Source organism: Eleginops maclovinus, chromosome 12, assembly GCF_036324505.1.
Source record: "Eleginops maclovinus isolate JMC-PN-2008 ecotype Puerto Natales chromosome 12, JC_Emac_rtc_rv5, whole genome shotgun sequence".
Lineage (NCBI taxonomy): Eukaryota > Metazoa > Chordata > Actinopteri > Perciformes > Eleginopidae > Eleginops > Eleginops maclovinus.
Window position 1 is genome coordinate 18119571 of NC_086360.1, and position 20509 is coordinate 18140079.

Here is a 20509-nt window from a genome sequence, read left to right on the forward strand (position 1 = left end):
CCTCACCCTCGGTCCCTTAAGATCTTTGTTTTCCATGCAGTCACCTGGAGGTTCACTGTAGTCATGGGATGCAACTACACACATGCAGACAGACGAACACAACATGCAGGATAACAAATAATAACAGCTTCCTTGCTTTTGAGGTTTATCTTGTAGCGATGTTTGTGAAGATGATGAAGAAGTCTCCGGAGACACCAGCTTGTATATAATAAGGTTTATTACAACAGCATAGTATAGTACACCAACACGGGCAATACGAGGTTCCCAGAGCCAATTGTGGAAGTCCCCCCAAACAGTCTTTGTGCATACACTTTATAGAAGAAGATGTGTGTGCGTGTCCAAAGTGTGTGTGCTCACAGGAGGTAATCAATGACAATGTATGCCTCACTAAGTGACATGTATCCGTTCATAGAGGCCCCCTAACGTATTTCGGACATTGTTTTGCGACATCTGATTGCCCACCATATGGCCCCTGAACGACATCTTCTCTGCACTCTCTATGACCTCAGGGAGTAACTAACTGAACAGATTTAATATACCACATATTGGGAAATGTGGTCTGCTGTAATGTAAGTGCCATTGGACAGAAGTGCATAAGTTGCACTTAGTGGACATTCTCCAGAATTTGTGTTGATTTATTTATTTTTTCAAGATTTGATATTTGAACTGGTAAACCGTACTAGTTTTAACTTGTGTTGCTTTTGTTATTTTTATTCATACTGTTCCTATATGCTTATTCTTATTTTTATTATCCTTGTGGGTATTCTTACTGTCCTGTGTTTCTCTCTTATTCTGTTGCTGCTATAAACCCCTTAACTTCCCTACGGGGGTCAATAAAGGTCCATCTTATTTCATCTTATCGTATATTTTCTGAATCAGATCACCTTAACAAGGTCTACGAAACAGTAGTAGAAAGACAAAAAAAATAGTCACATACCTTGATAATGAAATATTGGCTATTTTTTTGCATCTTTATCCTCTAAATGATTCTGTCTAAATTGCTGTGATTTTTGTGTTTTGTTTAAAGATAACATCTTGGACTTTGAGAAATTGTGATGAACTTTTTTCGGACATTTTATAGACCAAACTTATTAATCAATGAATCTTAAGATAATCATTATTTTAACCAATAAAGAAAACACTCTTTAGTTGCAGCTTTACTCCCCACATTATTTTAAAACATTATCTCATACATCATGCTGTATTACACTAGACTGTAAATCCCCTGGTATCCAATCTCTCTAAGGACAAACGCTTCAGTGGATCAGCTCCTTCCCACGCCAGCACTCCTCACATCATTGTGGTAGCTCAGTGAACGGCAGACAAACAGCTGTCAAGACGGAATAAAAAATGAGCGCATTATCACCTGAAACAAATCCACAAATACTGTTAAATGGTAAACAACAGGGGCAACATCAGGATGCGGCAGGAGAAGAGCAGATCTCTGACCTGCTGGATGATGAGTGTTCAGAGGACAGTGGGGCAGCAGAGAAGGAAACACAAGCAAAGGTGCAGTGTGTTTTCCAGCAGGTACGTAACCAGATCAGATCACAGGTGGGTGTGAAGAGCAGCATACTGGAGTTGGTGAAGAAAATGAAAGACAGAGAAACAGAGAGTGCAAAGGTGGATGTTGAACCCGAGGGCACAGATGTCAAGGGTGAGGAGAAGAAAGAGATGCTGAGGGATGACAGCAAAGATGAGATGCATGTAAAGGAAGAGGAGTTGTGTTCAATGTTTGAAGAAAAGCTTGTGGTTAGTCAAAACGCTTTAAAGGATGAATTTGAAGTGCAGATTTCTCAGGTGCGTAAAGAAATGCAGGCCTACATGGACCAGGCTCTGAAAGGCTTGGAGAGTCAGATGCAGAGCAGCTGGCAATCCCACAATCTCCAACATCACAAAGAGAAGCAAGAGAGCAAAGGTCCAGACAAGAAACAGAAGCCTTCAGCAGCTCCTGCCCTGGCGTCCAGAAGAGGAAGAATCCTGACTCGGACCATGACCTCCATAATCCCTAAGACATGCCCCCCTGTCATCATTGGCCCACGCGCCAAGTCAGAGACACTGGGCTGCTCGAAGCGGGAAAGCTCTTGCCTCCTACTGAGGGATCCAGGCATCTCTCTACCAGGAAACAAGCCCTGCCAGAGCCGTAAGCCGCTACCTCCAGTCTGCCCACCTCTGCATCAGCACAAAAAGCCTGTCAAGCCAAAAGATAAAACTGGAAACTGGAAAACAGGAAACTGACTCCACTTGTTGGGACCCAATGAAAATCTCGATAGTTTGTGCAACTGTCCTGATAACAAGGCAGGAGCAGAAGCATTCAGGTCAAAATGACAACTTTTTTGCTCTGTCACTGTTATTGCGTATTGTACCGGCCAGCTGTGACTGTTCATTAGAGCTGCAACTATTAGCTAAGTCATTTATTTAGTTAAATTTGATTATCCATTCAAGTTATTATTCATGCAAACATGGCAGAAGATTTCAATTTTGGAGATTTCCAGCTTTTATCTTTTTTATATAAAAACAACCCGAATATCTTTGGATTTCAGACTGAACTAATTTAAAGACATATTCTTGGAGTTTAGCAAACTCTGTCGGACATTTTGTTCAAATAGGTTGTACTAAAAAACAAATTGAGACAAAGATCAGCAGATTAATCAATCAAAAAATAAAATATGAGTTGCAGCACTATTGTCCAGTTTATGATTTGCTGAGGGTTCTGCTTTACTGCTAGCATTATGTAGATATAAAAAGTGTGTTTGGAAATTGCAATTATAACAAAACATAATAAAGCTGTGAGAGTTTGAAAAGAGATTTGCATTTATTCTAACACAATCAATGAATTGTGTGACATTAAAGAGGAGTTTTGGTATTCCCTCATCAACAAACACAATATATTGATGGTCAGTCCAGGCTCGGTAAATCAGCTTTAGATGAATAGAAAAGGACTCAAATGTATTGCTTAAATTGTGGTAAACTAGCAAATGTGAACTCACATGAGTTATTTATGTACTAGGGGTAAGTATGTATAAGGGGTAACCAAGCATGCAATACATTTGTGATGAGAGCTTTTACTTTAGTACATTGTGTGACAGGTCACTTTTACTTTAGTACATTGTGTGACAGGTCACTTTTACCCTAAGGAATACAATATATATGGATCCTGTACAATCTGACCAACAGGTGGCAGCAGTTCCTCTTTTTGGACTCACACCAATTCCATTTGAATAAATACAACTTCTTTCTCACTTTCCCTGCAGGGACTTATAGAGCACTTCTATAACTGGAGGACTTGGTTAGCGGCAGTTGAGCAACATGAAACAATTCTTTAAATCAAGTTTGTGCAGTCATTTAAAAAATAGAAATATCTGTGACCCTGAACCAACAAAAAGCCTCTTGTTATTGAACAAACTTGTAAATACCAAAATTGTCATAATGATAGTGAAGAGTACCTGACCCATGAAGTCCCAACGTGGAGACAACTGACCAGACATAAGGTAAAGTAACCTCCACCATCACTTTGTTGTGCAGCCCACTGCTGCTCCCCAGTGGCCGAACACCACAGGTCTGCAGCTGCATGCATCTGCTTCCTGCAAAAAACAAGAGTAACTATGATGAACAGATGAAGGGGGGGAGGCACTGCACACAAATCAATAACAAACTACAATCTGACTATGAGGTAACTTCCTAATGACTAATGTTTTCCTTACTTTAAAAAAATATTTTGAAGGCTTATAACTTGATACAGACAAACTCATTTTAAATGCCTTGATTTGTTCCATTTCTTTCCTGCAAAAAAAGCCATTTTCTAGCTGGTGAGTGACAAAAGAGGTCAAAAAGTTTAAATAAAGATCAGCAAGTGTCGTGCCTGCACATTGTTTATAAGGTGTAACTTGTGCAAGATAGGTGATCTGTGGTTTACCTCTGATATTTACTGGGGGAGCACCTGAGTGTGCACAGCAGCTGAACTGGCACTGGGCTCAGCCAGTGACAGGAGATGCATTTAGCCCTGAAGCAGCCACAGGAGCAGTGTGCCTCTAGGCAGGACCTCCACAATGGATCGGATAGAGAACGATGTGAAGAGGATCTTTGTTTCTTATAGGCGATGGTGGTGGGCCCTGAGCGGCCATATCCGGAGGGGACGAGAGCCCAGCACATTCAGGTCTGGCCAAGGCGTGATGTCCTCGGAAGCAGCATCTCTCGCCTAACGATATCCACCAGCAGCAGACTCATTACTATTCAGCATGTAGACAGACATAGATAGATAGATAGATAGATAGATAGATAGATAGATAGATAGATAGATAGATAGATAGATAGATAGATAGATAGATAGATAGATAGATAGATAGATAGATAGATAGATAGATAGATAGATAGATAGATAGATAGATAGATGCATAGACAGGCACACACACACACACACACACACACACACACACACACACACACTCACACACACAATGTAACAGATGTGCCACATATGTGAAGAGTTAAACCCTAGCCTTTACAGTGTACTCCAGGGATACTGATCTTACAGGTCCCATATGGCCAGACACCATTTCACAATGGAATTTATTTTTATGAATTTCATGTGAATAAGGCACTAGAGTGCACCAAGATAAACAAAAAGCTTGTTTGAAAAGAAAAAGAAGCTTCTGAACCCATCGTATTTTACACTATAACAGCTTTGTTAATTCTTTCATCTCACGGTTATGAACCATTACAACATTTGAGTGATCGCTAGATAGAAGAGGTCATTTTCTATCCAATAAAAATTGAAGAACCTGGACGTATACAATGCATCATAGTTTACCAAATAACTTTATGATAAGAGGTAACAACTCAACAAAACAGCTAGCAGTAGCTGTACATAGGTATCAGAACAACAGGAGTAACGTTACATTTTTCCAGCAAAAGAGCCCCAAAACAGAGGAGGCATATGCCTACAGAGTAAGAGTGATTACAAACAGTCTCCACTAAGCTAGATCAGTAAGTAACATACCTGACTATACTGAAATACTACTAGGTGTTTAACTCTGCCTGGCACTGAGATGGGTGTTTCTTTTTAGTCAAGCTGCTAGCAGTAGCCATGATGCTTACAATTTATATATCAAAAAGAAGATCATGGAGATCATTTTCAATGTCTTGGTTGTGCATTTTCTTTGGAAACAAATGATGTGTTTCATGTGTTGACGGGCAGAAAAGGAAAGCAACCTAACAGCGGCACCAACAGCAATACCAAACACCAGGGGGTAACATTTTAAAAGTTATCCATTTCCACTTTAATGTTGTATACTCCAACCAAAGCAGCTGTTGCGTCTAATAAACCGAGTAGAATATCTCACTCATTTTCATATAACCCTACTGTCAATCCTAGGACCAAGTTAGTTTACTTAAGAAGTTAGGATAACAACTCAGTTAATTTGAGTAATGGTCCTTTAATATTCGTTGTATCTGATGAAAATAATTAATGTTCCTTTATTAACAGGTCCCTGGCCTTCTTTCGTTTTGCAAAAAGTCCCCGGGCAAATCAAGTTGAGTATCCCTGGTGGACTGTATATCCTCTTATGTATTTTCTCAGCTGACTAAAATCCTCTCAGCCACCCAATCAGATGTGGTTAGTGCCGGGTGGAGTAGACATGACCCTGAACAACAGGGAATAACAATGACAGGGAGGCGACGTTGGGGTAGATCCATTTGAAAGCCTGATTTCCTAATCGTCTTTTGAAACGTGCCAAAAGATAACAACATTACCATGAAAAAACTGACGTCATGTAAACGCTGTATTTTTCTAAGCCGTTGTTCTCAAGGTTTGGACAATTACAGCAAGAGGCCACTTCCAGGTTAAACAAGACGGATTACTGAGACAAGCTGATTTCTGTAGTGACTCTCGCACGGACATGGTAGCAATTTACAGCCATTTTTTATGGTGGAGAAGTCAGGCAGAGAAACTGCAGTGTCGGTGTGTATTTGATACTCAAGTGGCCACTTTTGTGAGCCATGATTAGACATGTAATACCCCATTAATTGTTAGACCTTATGATAAGATTTGAGGTGATTTCGCTCTGTTTCCGAGGGCTGTGGAATGCCATCGATCACTATCATCACAGACTCAGGCTAGGGAGGGAATATGGGTAGAGATGTTGCTATGAATGCATTAAAAGATAAGATTTCACTTGTTTTATCACATCAAAAAGCACAATTTGCAAAAAGGCGATCAGTTTTTTGAAATGATGGAAAACTAAGAAGAAAAGTATTGTAAGTTAGTGAATATTCCTACTTTGAGCGACCTTACCTTGACTCCAAAGGATGTTTTATTTATTTTAGCAGGATAAATCTGCAGATTACTTCCTTTATCAATGGTTTTCTTTATGAAAATTCTGAAAAATGTCATTAACAGTTTGCCGAAGTCCAAGATAAAGCAGCTAATTTTGGGTCCCTAATTACTAATGACCTTAAAAGTGTTACGAACATAGAAGAACAGGTAGGATTTTGTACAAGTAACCTTCTTTTAAGCCATGGATTGACAGCTTTGTGATGAGAAACTGTCGAGAGGATTAAGGCTCACACTGTACAGTTAATAACATAAAGAGTCTGAGTATGAGCCCAGCTACAGTCTAGACAGCCGGGCCTCTGATCCACAAAAACAAGTCAGTCCAACCTGACACAGAAACCTTGAAAGTAGCAGTTTCCTTCTGGCAAAGCTGACCTCCATCATCCATTAATGCCAGAATACACTGCTGGTTCAGTGTTAACACTTTGAACATGCATCATTTATTTTTTCAGTCTGTATTGTCTTACTGAAGCCATCCCTCCGAAATGCTGGCATCCTTTGAAAAGAACACCCTTTTTTTTAAATGTTCATTTTCAAAAGATGACGGTGACGCTTTAGTAATTGTGCCTATTTAACGCAATGGCATAAGAAATGGTACTGTATATTTATCCAAATGATATATGCAAATGAGTTGTTTATTCAATTGAAACAAGTTATAGAAAATGTATCTGCATTATAAGCAACATGATAATGCCTTTACCCTTCTTATGGTACTGTATAACCATAATTATAAGCACTCAAAGGCATTAATTGTGCCTTATAACCATAATGACAACACATTATACAGCAACAACTTCAAAGGTAAAATATCCTAATACTTGATAACTGCTGCTGACACACTGATATTGTTTTTGCATGGATCATAGCTTATTTTAATTCCCACAATTTAAATAAATCATAATCCTTTTCATAATGCAATAAATGAGCTGTTATAATGTATTGGGATGGGATTAAAAGTACTTTTCTATGGTCATTGTGTGTTTTGAGTTAAGTAAGCAATCCACGAAAGAAGTGAGACAAAAGGAAGAACACACATGTACAACACACTCCTGCCCCCCTTATTCACACACACACACACACACACACACACACACACACACACACACACACACACACACACACACACACACACACACACACACACACACACACACACACACACACACACACACACACACACACACACACAGCTCTCAGTCCTTATTCCAGTTTCTTGGGCTTCAGTACACCCCTTTGTGATTGAGATTCACAGGTAAGAGGACCAAACAGGCAGGTAGAGGGACATCCACAGGTCCTTTTGATTAGATACTTTCTCTAACTACTTATTTTTTGATACGCTGCAAGATAAAGCTGTTTGTTTTACGTGTGTCTGTGTGTGTATATGTGGGTATGTTATGGTCGAGTAACAGGTGGACGAAAGCTACAGAGAAAGTAGGGTAAGCGTTGACAGCGCACAGAATGTGTCATATGTCTGTTTACAAGTGCATTTGGACACACACACACACACACACACACACACACTGCAGAGTGCATTTGTTGCTGCTTGGGTGGGATGGAACAGCAGGGAGATCTGAGGGGAGGGCAGCAGTTGTGTTTTGGTTCAGATGTCCCATTTGGGTGTGGCAGCTCACACTGACGACAACACTCGGAGCGAGCACCTGTGTCTGCTGCTTTAATGTGTTTCACTTAGACTGGACATGCAGAGTGATGGCGAAACCAGTGAAACAAGTCTGGATATATTCCATATTTTACTTACATGTATAATCAACAAATCTAAACCAAAAACACAATCGCTCCTACTGAAAGGAAGCTGTGTGTGTAGAAATAAGCTGTGTTGTCCCAGGCAGCACATTGTGTTTTTGGACAACTCCCAAGTTATTAAAACAAATCAGAGAGCCACTGTAGATGGGTTCCAATTCAGCTGTTTTCATGGGCATTTTCATTTTGCCCAGAAAAAAACCTGAGTGGAAATGCAGAACATTCTAAGAAATGTTGAACCTACGCAAAGAGCTTTGTACAATTGGCTGAGGTTGAAAAGATTACATTTTACGAGCAGTTATGGATGGAAACCTGCCTACTGTACATTAGCTGACATGCTTCTTTATTAACTTGAACATGTGCAATATAGTTTAGTTTTAATCAAAACCATACACAGTAATATTCACTTTAAAAACAAGTTCCCTACAAATGCACTAAAGTCACTCCTGTTTGAGTTGTGTTTTCTAAAAGCTACGGAGCACAGACAAGGAAATGATGTATCCAATTCAAGAATAATAATACATATTTGAGACCAGTTCTTACAGATTGAGTATTGAGCGGCAACATTTATGTACGAAAGTGTAGAGGAGGGAAGTCAGACAGTTGGTTGGTACTGGTGTTTTTATGGTTTTAACTGTTCATAATAGCAACAATATAGAATATTTCAATTCTTACCCTTCAAATTGAAAGGGATCAAATAGCTTTGTTTCTACATTTAGATAAGGAAAGTAAGGAAATCCAAAATATGGATGAAAAAATGAGTTTCATAACAAAAAATACGATAGTGAAGTAGAGAGCAACTGTGGCTCAGAACAACCAAACAAAGTACATTAATGTTTGTATTCAACCCTTAACTGCTTAAGCATACACATGCATAGACAATTTACAGAACCATATTGAATATTTTACCCATTACAAAAAGCATTTACAAGTGTGATTGCAAACCTTAGAAGTTGTCCAACAAGATAAGAGAATGTACATTTTTTATGGGGTTTGTTCCATATGCTGCACTGTATCTGAAGTCACAAAACAAAGAGGTATGTTTGAATGCTGTGTTAATGTTCTGCTCTGTTAATGAGGAAAATAATAACATCTCTAAGGGGCACAATGGGTTAACATGGTTCAACTCCTTCTAAGAATACTTTAAAAGAACTGTAAAAACCCAAACATCCAAACACGCAAACGGGTCACCCTGGCCACACACGATTACCACCAACATTTATACGAGTTCAGATGCCTCCACAACTGTTGTTTTTGTGCTGGCGGTGTCCCCCATGCACCCCCGGTGCTTTGCTCAGCTGGTATTCTGGGTGAGTTATCCCAAAGTGGACTTCGCTGGCTAACAGCATGAGACAAGCTGTCAGCCCAACTCATCTCAATAACAACAACAAGTCTGGCCAGTGTAGCATGCATGATTGACTCCACCCTGATTTCACTCACTCATAAGATAAAAGATGAACCAGATGCTTTTTGGTCCTTATAATGATGCTGTAAAAGAATGTGTTATGGACGGTACGCTTTATAAATCCTTCCAAATGGCACCTGACCTAGCTATGAAGAATAACAGTGGGTGTTTATGCAATCGTGTGTCTGTCTGTGTGTGATGTTGAAACCGAGGCCCCAGCTCACATCCATCACAGTGACCATCGTGTGATCTGCTGTCAAATATGCTGCGTTTTGCGAGGATGGACAATAAGTAACATATGATCTCTTACATACAAAGTCGAGATGAATCATGCATCTTCATGTTCTCACTGTTTCACACATGTTGTTGCTTTAAAATGTGATGACAGATGAATTCGTCTAGCTGTGGCTTTTTTCCCCAACTACCTCACCTCGCTCACTATTTTCCTCTTTCTGTTGAAGCATCTGCAGTCAAATGCTGGCCTCCCATCACCCCCACCACCGCTTCCCAGCTCTGCCCCGCACCCTGACCACCGCTCTAACTGCGACCACTTGTCAGTGGGGACAAATATTGACTTGTTTGTTGGCCTTACTTCTGCCAAGATTAGAGCCCCACTTCCCCCCGCCATCTCTAAACGGTGATTACGTCCAACAGAGCTCATTACTGTCAAATCAAAAGATCCCTCAGAAGAGTCACTCATTGGTAATGACCCTATTATTCAGTGAACATGTGTGGTGTGGTTGGTTTTACCTCCTGTGGATAAAGAGTCTTTTTGTGACATTGTTTTTCACATGAAAGTATTTTAAAATGGAGTTTACTAAAAGATGTCACTCAAAATACGTTGTCCCTCCTCCTCCTACTTGTTACAAATAAAAACTCTTTGATTGTTACCCACAAGACTGTGTCATCCAATAGTTAGAGTACCACAGCTGATTCACATCTGAGTATCGAATACACATCTCAGGATGACAATCACTTTGCCTAATCCGGTTACAGTCTGGATACTGGTTGTGAATCAATAGAGATTAGAGATCTATTAGTCTGAAGGTGTAAACCAAATGCAAAGGCATTCATAAGAAAGCTTTAACCCTCTGGAGATACTTAACCCTGAAATAACAGGATGGTGTAATGAAACTGATGTGAAACCACAGGAATTTAAATGTAAAAAGACCCTGTTATATACAGATATTGACTTCTCCTCTCCACATTTAAAATATATATTTTTTTATTTCAACAAATAATGAACTTTGTTTCCACACACTCAATGAGTCAGAGAGATCTGGTTCATAGAACACATCTTTATTACAGTAGTTAGTTACAGTGATGTCGAAAAATAAAACATATACATCAAACTGGATCATTTATTTACAGAGTTTCTTTGTCCCCTTTTAGTGCTGTGACTACACTGCGAAACCCCTACACCCACCCCGCCCCGCTCCTGTTCCCCAACAACATTTGTCAACTGCCATCTGCCTGTCTGCCCCCCGTCTCCTCTCAACAAACTATATAATTAAGCCGCAACACCTTCTCTCGTCTTACACCCCCCTCCCTCCTGCAAACTTCTACCTTCACATACAAAAAGAGGACACTGCTCTGTTTGATTTCTCTGCTCACACATCTTTTTTAACAAGTGCTTCTAAAACAAAACAGCAATAGATCTGAACAAGAAAAAAAAATGCTATGGTATGAAAATACTGTACAGCTTTATGTTTCATCCAGTGTAAACCGATTTTAAATTGATATACAGTTCCCAAAAACAGTGTGTGTTTCTAAAATCATAACTATGCCCTCTTTCCATGACAGAATTTTACAGAGCAGGACAAAACTAAAAATATACTTTCTTTTTTCTCTTCGAACTTGAGGAACAAAGCAGCAAAGGAGCGCAGCCCGCTGGCTCCGGCTTCACGTCCACACAACATACAGAGCATCCACATCTCTCACTGTAGAATAGGAGGAACATATTATAGATTTCATGACTGTGAGGGGTGAAAGTTCATCAGCTCAGCTTCTCAGCTTTAAACAACGGACACATAAAGTTTTTTTTCTACAAGTGTTCCAGTGGTTGGAGCCCCGCTCCACCTTTCCTTTTCCCTTCTACACCTTGGTGGCTAGAGACTGGATCTCTGATTTTTGAGTCTGGGCACTGAGCGTAGAGGACATGGAACTCATGTGGCCATGCATAGCCTTCTTCAGGTTGAACAGGCACAGACACTGAGAACGAAAGCGCAGGTCAAAGAAGGCATAGAGGAAGGGGTTGAGGCAGCTGTTGACATAGGCCAGGCAGGTAGTGTAGGGGTGAGCCAGCAGCAGGAAGCGCAGGAAGCCGCAGGAGCTGGGAAACAGGTTCAGGTAGGAGAGGGCGTCCATGCTTTTCAGCACATGGAAGGGAGTCCAGCAGAAGGCAAAAATCACTACCAGTGTGGTGATGATCTTCAGCAGCCTCTTCTTCTTCTGGTCTTCCTTGCGCAGGTTGTTGAAGTGGCGTGTGACGGTGCAGCCAATGAAGCAGTAGAATATGGTCATGGCCAAAAAAGGTAGGAGAAAACCCAGAGCGGAGGAGGAGAGGCTGAGTCCGGCTATCCACAGGTACTCGTGCCTCTGGTTCAGGGTCACCAGGCTGAAGTCCATGGCGCACGTGGTCCTGTTGCTGTTCAGGTCGTTCACAGTGGTGCGGAAGAGCAGTGTGGGCACAGCCAGCACGCCGGACAGCAACCAAATGGCCCCCAAGGACGCCAGCATGGTCCCTCGAGAGCGCAGCCTGCTGCTTGACAGGGAGTGCACGATGGCCAGGTATCGGTCAAAGCTCAGGCAGGTGAGGCAGAAGACGCTGGCATACATGTTGACCAAAACAACATAGCTGCTGATTTTGCATAGAGCCACACCGAAGGGCCAGTGGTACCCCAGAGCTGTGTAAACGGCCCAGAGAGGTAGGGTGATAACAAATGTGAGGTCAGCAAGGGCCAGGTTTCCTATGTAGACATCTGCAGCACGACGCTTAGACTTGGATCTCCAGACAGTGAAGATGACCACGCCATTACCTGACAGGCCCAGGATGAAGATGAGCATGTAGAGCACAGGGATGAGGGAGTAAGAGGGCTCCCACTCTGAGTAGTCACAGGCAGTCTCATTGTCATCATAATACTCATAGTTATCAACATATTCCGCAGTGGTGGTCTCCATGCTGGAAAAGAAAATCCTTGTTTACAGAAAATAAAAAAGTAGAGTCCAGTACAGTTCCAAAGTTCTTTGAGGTGAATCAAAACTCAGAGGATCACAGAGGAGCCTCAGAGCTGCTGCTGGAGGAGACTGTGAGAGAGTAAGTGACTGCTGGCTGCTGTCTGCCTTTTTAAACTCGGCCCTCCACACCCCTGGTTCCCTCCCAGGACGACCCCCCTCCTTCTACCCCAGTAAAACATCTCGCAGTCAGCCCTCCCCCCTCCTCCTCTCTCTCACCTCTTCTGGCGGAGCCCGAACGACAGAGAGCCCCGATAAGCTCCCCTTGTACCCTAGCCAAACCTTCATAATAAATGTTTTTTTAGTATGCAAAATTAATGATAACCATATTTGAGGAATTTGCACGATGAGCAAAATACAATACCTGATTAAATAAATACAAATTCGCAAAATTATGAACGTGTCGATCCCACCTGAGGTCTGGTCGAATGTAAATCAATCAATCAATCGACCATCAATCAATTTAATCAGTCATTGAAGTTTTAAAGTACTTTTAAACAAACGATCTTTATCAGTTTTTGTAAAGAAGAGAAACTATTTACATATTTGCTTATTAGCAATAGTGAGCAAGTTATATAACAATTAGGCTACACCCTTATAACAACCCTTTAATAAGGACAAAACTAAGGTAGTCAAAAAGTTGATTAAATCAGTTTTTGCCCGTTACTGACGTGAAAAGATGCCATCATGTAAACAAAGCAGACCTGTCGGTCAGGTTGCACCCAACCCCCCCACCGCCCCCCCCCTCTCTCACTTTACTTTTTTATCTTTTAATCGGCATGAACATCTTCTTTTCAGCGTTGCATTACTTTACCATCGACTTCGTTAGAAAACGAGATTTTGCTAAATTAGGGAACAAGCCTGGACATTACAACTCAACCCGTTTTACATCACAATCACAATTAAATGGGTGTAAAACGTGCACTCTATGACATTTGACAGTCTGATCTGTCGGTTTTTGTCGCTTATTTCTAATAAAAGAGCGTTTACTGTCATATTTAAATGAGCTGCAGCCTTTATTGCCACATCAGCAATATAATCTGTTGAGTTGAAATTAAAACGTAATTAGATCGACAGTGAATTTCAAACTGTTTGAAGATCAGATTAAACATCAGCGGGCAGCTCAAGCCGGCATGTGTGAATTCAATTCTCAAGTCTGGGGATTTATTACCATGATAAAAGGGCAAGCAAACGCACCGGTTCGAAGCAAAAACAAAAGGAAACCTCACATTGACACCATCACTGCGCTCACAATGTCTATTTCTAAATCCTTTTTTATTGTTGGTTAAAACATTTAACTGCTCATTGCATCAAATAAGGAGTTAATGCAGCGCACATTTTAATAAGAGTAAGTTATATGATATATATTTAAATCACCTGTAAAACTTCCCACTACAACAAATAGGTAGGCCTTAATTATAGATTTCTTTAATGTTTAGTTTTTTTGTAAATTTAAAAAACAAACAAATAGAGAATTTAATCCTTCATCAAACATACACACAACTGTATCATTTACAACAGATATAACACATTTATTCATCTACACATACAAATATAATGTACATATATTATATATATTGTAAAGCAACACCAAATCACTTATACATCAGTTAATATACTTCATGCTATAGCAGGAAAAAAAAGAAAGAGACATACAGTTTGGAAAACAAATCAATCAGCTCACAACATATTTATAGCAGCTCAAATGGACAACCTTTATTGAACCCAAGAGTGATCAACTCTGATGAGTACACATTATTTACAGCTGTAAGATTTAGTGAATCTCTACCAAACAGGCCTCCTAGTGGGGATAACATGGAGCTACTCAGTAATTCTCCAATGGAGTGTTACACCGTGAAGGACAATCTGGATCACATTTTATCAGCCTGACCGGTTATTGTGCTGTCCTTATAAACCAGTGTATGAGTCTAACATGGCAGACACAATGGCTGCACTTCATCTGTTCACATGATTTTGTATTTGTGTGTCAAAAAAAATGGTGGTGATTCTTCCCAAATTGGTTATGAAAAAAGAAAAATGCACCAATCTCATTCGGCTGTACCTTTGATCAAAGACACACACACACACACACACACACACACACACACACACACACACACACACACACACACACACACACACACACACACACACACACACACACACACACACACACACACACACACACACACACACACAAACACACACACTCCAGGTGGGTACTCCACCTCTACCTAATTCCCCAGGGAGAGGATTGGACGCCTGCTGCTTGCAGGCCCGATATCTCTAAAACAAATAAATTAGCAAATTTAAAAAATAAAGGTGAGTAGATAAGAAACAGATGGTCAGATTAGACCATCGTCTTGGATATCTTTAGAAGACCTCCTCACTTGTTAATCGGAGCCTTTATAGGTGCCAAGATAAAGTCCTGCTGCTGATCCTGAGGCTCAGTTTTACGGGGGTGGGAGGATGATTATCAGCTGGGAGTGAGGATTTACTTTCCAAATATAACACGAGTGAAATATATAAAGTGTCTCAACACAAGTCATGGCACGCTTATATTATGTGTCATTTTTCTTTTAGATCCATTATCACTGTCATTAATTGCAGTAGTGGAAAAAAAACTAGTAGATTAAAATTACTGTACTTGAGTACACATTTGAGGTACTATATGATTTCCATCACAGGCTACTTACTATTTCTAATATTTTACTTCTCAGAGGTTAATATTGTTATTTTTCCTCCAATACATCTGCCTGACACCTTGACTTACTCACAGATGAGAGTTTTTCATCCCCCTCTTGCACCATGGAAAACAGTGTTCCTCCTGATTTTGCCTTAAACTGAAAGGTCTCCATAAAGTTCTCCTTTTTATTTTGAGAATATCATCAGACTTATTCAACTAAATAAACTTAAATCAGCTGCAATATGCATTTTCACAAAGTTAAAAACAAGGCTGTTTTTCTGAGCTTGTGAAATTCAACTTTTTAGAGATATGTCTAACAGGACAGCAATGCTTCACACATATGGTGATCAAATAGAATATGATGCATGGCTGTAGCTTAATAGTATATAAAGGGGTTCAAATGACTTCAACCTTAAACATCTACAGCAGTAAAATGCACCATTCGCATAAATAAAGGGGAATAGCAATGCAAAAACATCAGTAAAACAATGACAGGGAAAGTTATATTGCACATTTTTTAAGAACATTCTGCCGATAATACTAATACAGTTCAACTTTAAGTAAGGATTTGAAGCAGTACTTGAGTGTACATTTTTTTACGTGAGGTTTCGATGCTTTTACTTATATCTCAATACTTCTTCCACCACTGCTACCTTGGCACCTTTAGCTGCATTGCGTCACGGCTTTCTCTCTTTAAGTCTGGACCACACATGTGTCCCGGCCACAGCTGTGCCGGCTTTTGATCTGCTGCTGTAATGAGCCTGCTGCTGTGATAAGACTGCTTCTGTCTAACGCTGACCATGCAGTGGGATATCATGGATGGTTTTGTAGCTCTTCTGTAGAAAGTTGCTGATTTGCACCGGCGGATATATTATAAAACTGAAGTGAGATGTGTGATATTCATCTTTAAAGTTCACTGGAGTCAATGGCAGGCAACTTGAGGGATGTTCGTAACGGACACAAGTCAGCTCCAGTCTGGTCAGAGGTGGAGATAAGTCATTGAAGGTGTAATCTTTGAGCTGTGGTCTGTTTGAAGTGTAAAAATTGATGGCAGCTCACAGATCCCCCCTCTCTATGACTTGATTTGTTGCCAATACAGCAGACCCCAGGAGCCACAAATCATGCTGAGGCACACAGAGGGAAGTGGACCACAGGGTCATTCGAGAGACAAAGTTGGTCTCGAAGTGTGCCGTCCTGAACACACTTCATGCAGAACAAAGATAATGGATTGTATTTGTGTTTCCATCCTTTCTTACTTTTAGCCACAGCCACGGACCTTTCACGGTGGCCTGCTAAGTGCCGACTCTGCTGTGTCAGACGAAGTCACACTCCTGTGCCGTGGAGCTAGTGCCACAGCCTCAGATGTGCGATGGCACTGCTCCTGCTGAGGGCTTTCTTATTGGCAGGAGCTTCTTGCTAAACTGCAGGTCATCTGAGGATGGGTGGCTGTTGTGTGTCTGCTACTCCTGCAAGACACTTTGCTTCTGCATGTCTTTTTTTTAACATAAAATAACCAGAGTGAAATACATTCTCATAGTGTGAAGTCCTGTAAATAACCTCCTTAAGGTATTGTTTTGTGCTGTGTGTGCTTGATTAAAGTCAGTCCTATCACAAACAGCTACTTTTACCACACATCTGCCTGGTCTTGACCTCAGCATTGAACTGAATAGAGACCTCCACCCAATCATTGTAAATCTGTGTGCTGATAAGGCGGCTCTATTGTTTCATTTTTGTCGCTCCATGCACTTCTCTCTTAATGAGCAATGCACCTGTAGTTACAGGGCTTTTCCAAATGTCATCATTCATCCGTGATCAGGTCGAAATGTTTTATTTCTCTGTTTCCTGGAAGATTGGAATACAGTTTATCTTGTTCAGAGATTTGTTTTTACGTATGGACTGTTTACTCTCTTTTTGTAGTATAGATGGGTTTCTTGTTTATGGCAGAGGAGTTAACGCCAACGTTCAACTTTATAAAAAGCATGAGGCTCCCCTATTGCTCATTCAGTAAGAGAAAAATACTGTATTTCCATTTCTGTAATATATCTAAAAAGTATTAAAGTACAGAATTGGTACAATCATGTTAACTTGTAGTAACAGCCATCAGCCAACATTTTTAATAGTTGTCTCAGGCATGTGGCCAAATACACCGTAATGAGCTTTGGAGTATATGATTTCTTTGTTTTCTATGAGAACTTTTTCACAACTTCACAGTACATTTCCGAAGATAAACAACAAATGTAAATCGAGGATGATAAAAAGCTACTCTTTTACTTTTAAAATACCCATCGACTAAATAAAAATAATCAATTTCACTGTAATACTTTTTTGATGTTCCCTTAACTTTTGAAAAACAAACTTGTCACTTTAAGGGAAACTCCACCGATTTTACACATAAAAGTGTATTTCTGATTGTTGGGGAGTACTACTGCATAATGTAAAGGGAAAATAAACAAGTGTATGAAGGCTATAGCAGTTTGATGCTAAATAAGCCTCTACTTGCATACAAAAACATGCAAAATCTTCAAGTCTAATCTAAAAATCCATGAATTGTCAGCTTTTGAAATGCATTGTGGGTAATGTAGGTGCTGGTTTTGACAAGAAATAACAGTGTAGTAAATAGATAATAAAAAAGACAATGTTCCTGGTTGGCCGTGAGTCTGACATTAGTGTGTGTGTGTTATGCTAAATCACTGTTAGCTTTCATGCACTAATAAGAGCTTGTTGCTTTCTCCGTTGCTGCAGTATGAAGAATTAACGCCATTCAGATTCATTTCAATATTTACTCTGTGTCGGTGAAATGAACATATGCGCGCATCGAAGCAAAGTTTTCTTTGGATGGCTCCAATGGAGGGTGGGGTGGGGGGGCCTTTATCAGCAGCAGAAGTCATGCTGTCTGTGTCTGGGAGACAGTTCATCCATATCAAAACCAAAACATGGCCCAGCCAGAGCCAAACTACAGCCGTGTTTAAAAGCTGATTACCGCTGTTGCTACCAGAAACAAAATCCTGACTGTTTATTTATGATTTAACCACCTTCCTTATTCCATGTCTGCCAGGAAACCACACAAAAAAAACAAAACCTGCACAATCACAATGAGAACACAATTATTGGGACATCCATTTGAGCCAGTGCTTAGTTTAAATGTGCACTTTTTTGACACTTTTTCCCCGGGGTGAGAACGTTTTTAACACTTAACAAACGCAACAGATTTAAGCTGGTAATTGTGACGTTAACTGCCAAATACTGACTCAAATCAAGGCAGCTGTGCAGAGCTGATCTCTGTGCATCCTTGTTGTCTCCTCCAGTAGCTTGATCAGGAACAAGGGGGTCACAAGGTGTTTCCCCTCTCCCTTCTTAGGACCCTAGACCACCCCTGTGTGTGTGTGTGTGTGTGTGTGTGTGTGTGTGTGTGTGTGTGTGTGTGTGTGTGCGTGCGTGCATGTGTGTGTGTGTGTGTGTGTCAATGGACAAAACAGCAAGCACCACAGGATGCGCTATAGCAGTTTGTTGTTATGACAGTTTGTCCTCGCCAACTGAGATTCATCTGTCCGACTGTTGTTTTATGTTTAAGAGATGCCGTGACAACTATAAAGTTTCCTTTTTAACAAACAATAACTGTGTCTATTTTTTGATAATCAAGCAGAAGCCTAACACAAAAATAGCAATAAGGAAGCTATCTGGATATAAATTCCTATGACCAGACATTGTTTATACCCACTACAAATATAAATCATGTAACATAGCAAATATAAACAACTGTCTTGCCACTTGGTCAAGATTGTTGCCAAGTCTGGTTTCTGTTTAAACTTAGTGTGCAGGTGAAACACGTAAGATTTATGCATCACCTGCACCCAGAGGGAAGATGAGGAAGGAAATCCTGTAGAAACCGTAGGAAACAATCCCGCTGGAGAAAATAAAGTAGCGGGAGATGAGTCTAATGAAAGAGAGGATGTGAGGGAAGAAATAAGGGGACAAAGGACAGGGCTGATGAGAGGGTAATGGCAGACGAGCAGGCCATTTCTCTCCGTGCAGTCGAGTTAATGACAGGGATTATGGAGCTGGGGGGACTGCTGGGATCTCCGGGCTCTGCTAGACTCCAGCCTGGCCCTCCCATCCTCCCAGGAGATCTGCGGGAATCTGACTCCATTTGGTCTAAAATCTCCTGACAAAACAAAAATCCCTGTGGCTCAATTAGGAGGAAATTAGTCTCCTCTTACACATTTGCATTGTGTGTTTGTTCATAGTATATTCAAAATCAGTTATCCAGCCTGCTTTTAAAACACCCTGACTGTGTCTTTAAAGTTGGCGGCTTATTCTTAATTGTTCTAACCGGAGATACATTTTGAAGTGGCAGGAAATGTCTGGATCTCATATCCAATAAGGGGCAGTTTTAGTCTGTTTTCTCTAGGCAAAGAAACCTAAATCCTTTCCCTGTTATGAGAAGTCAGAGTGGAACCCAAAACAGCAGCCCATGTGAAAACCAGGTGCGGTGTAGACATTTCATTTAGGAGTGTTACTACGTCCAAGCGCTACTTTTGTCTGTTATATGATCATTTGCTTCAGTGGAGGAATGAAAGAGCTGTCTCAGACCTGACTGGCACTGAGAAAGACCAGGTTAGAGATCCTGAAAAAAATAGGCTTGGTGAGCAAAACCTTAAACAGAAGCAATCGGTGGGCTTTAAAGAGGCCAGAGTATGCTTCTTTTTATTCTTCCCTTTCCTGTTGTGTGTTGTATAGGTTTTTGTGATGTAAATGGTATGAAAAGACTTAAAAGAAAGACAATTTCTCTCCCACACTCCCCTCCGGGAGGCCTCCATTTACTCCTTTGTTTACTTATGTAACATAGTGACGTCAATACATAACAATCAAACACATTGTACGTGATAGGCTAAGGGGAGGGACATCTCTAAGCGGTTGACTAACCACAAAAGAGCCAGCCAGCTAACCAAATAGAGCATACTGGGCTCTGGTTTCAGACAGAGGGTGAAAAGACGTGCAGCAGCACAGGCAGTATGAGAGAAATACAGCTACTTTTTTTTTAACATTAAAGCATGTAAACATAGAAAAGGCTCAAAATACAAACACGAACTTGAAA

The 20509-nt window shown here is 40.6% G+C and overlaps 1 protein-coding gene across 1 annotated transcript; it reads right to left on the minus strand.

Moving 5' to 3' along the window:
* Positions 1-10772: 10772 nt before the first annotated feature.
* aplnra (apelin receptor a) lies at positions 10773-12800 on the minus strand. The gene has a single exon (XM_063896423.1). It carries the CDS (start codon positions 12672-12674, stop codon positions 11589-11591), a length of 1086 nt encoding a protein of 361 aa, XP_063752493.1. The 5' UTR covers positions 12675-12800; the 3' UTR covers positions 10773-11588.
* Between the last annotated feature and the right edge of the window lie 7709 nt (positions 12801-20509).

What these genes read in the sequence shown, in the direction of transcription:
- aplnra (XM_063896423.1), bottom strand. Translation starts at nt 12,674, where the DNA reads ATGGAGACCACCACTGCGGAATATGTTGATAACTATGAGTATTATGAT.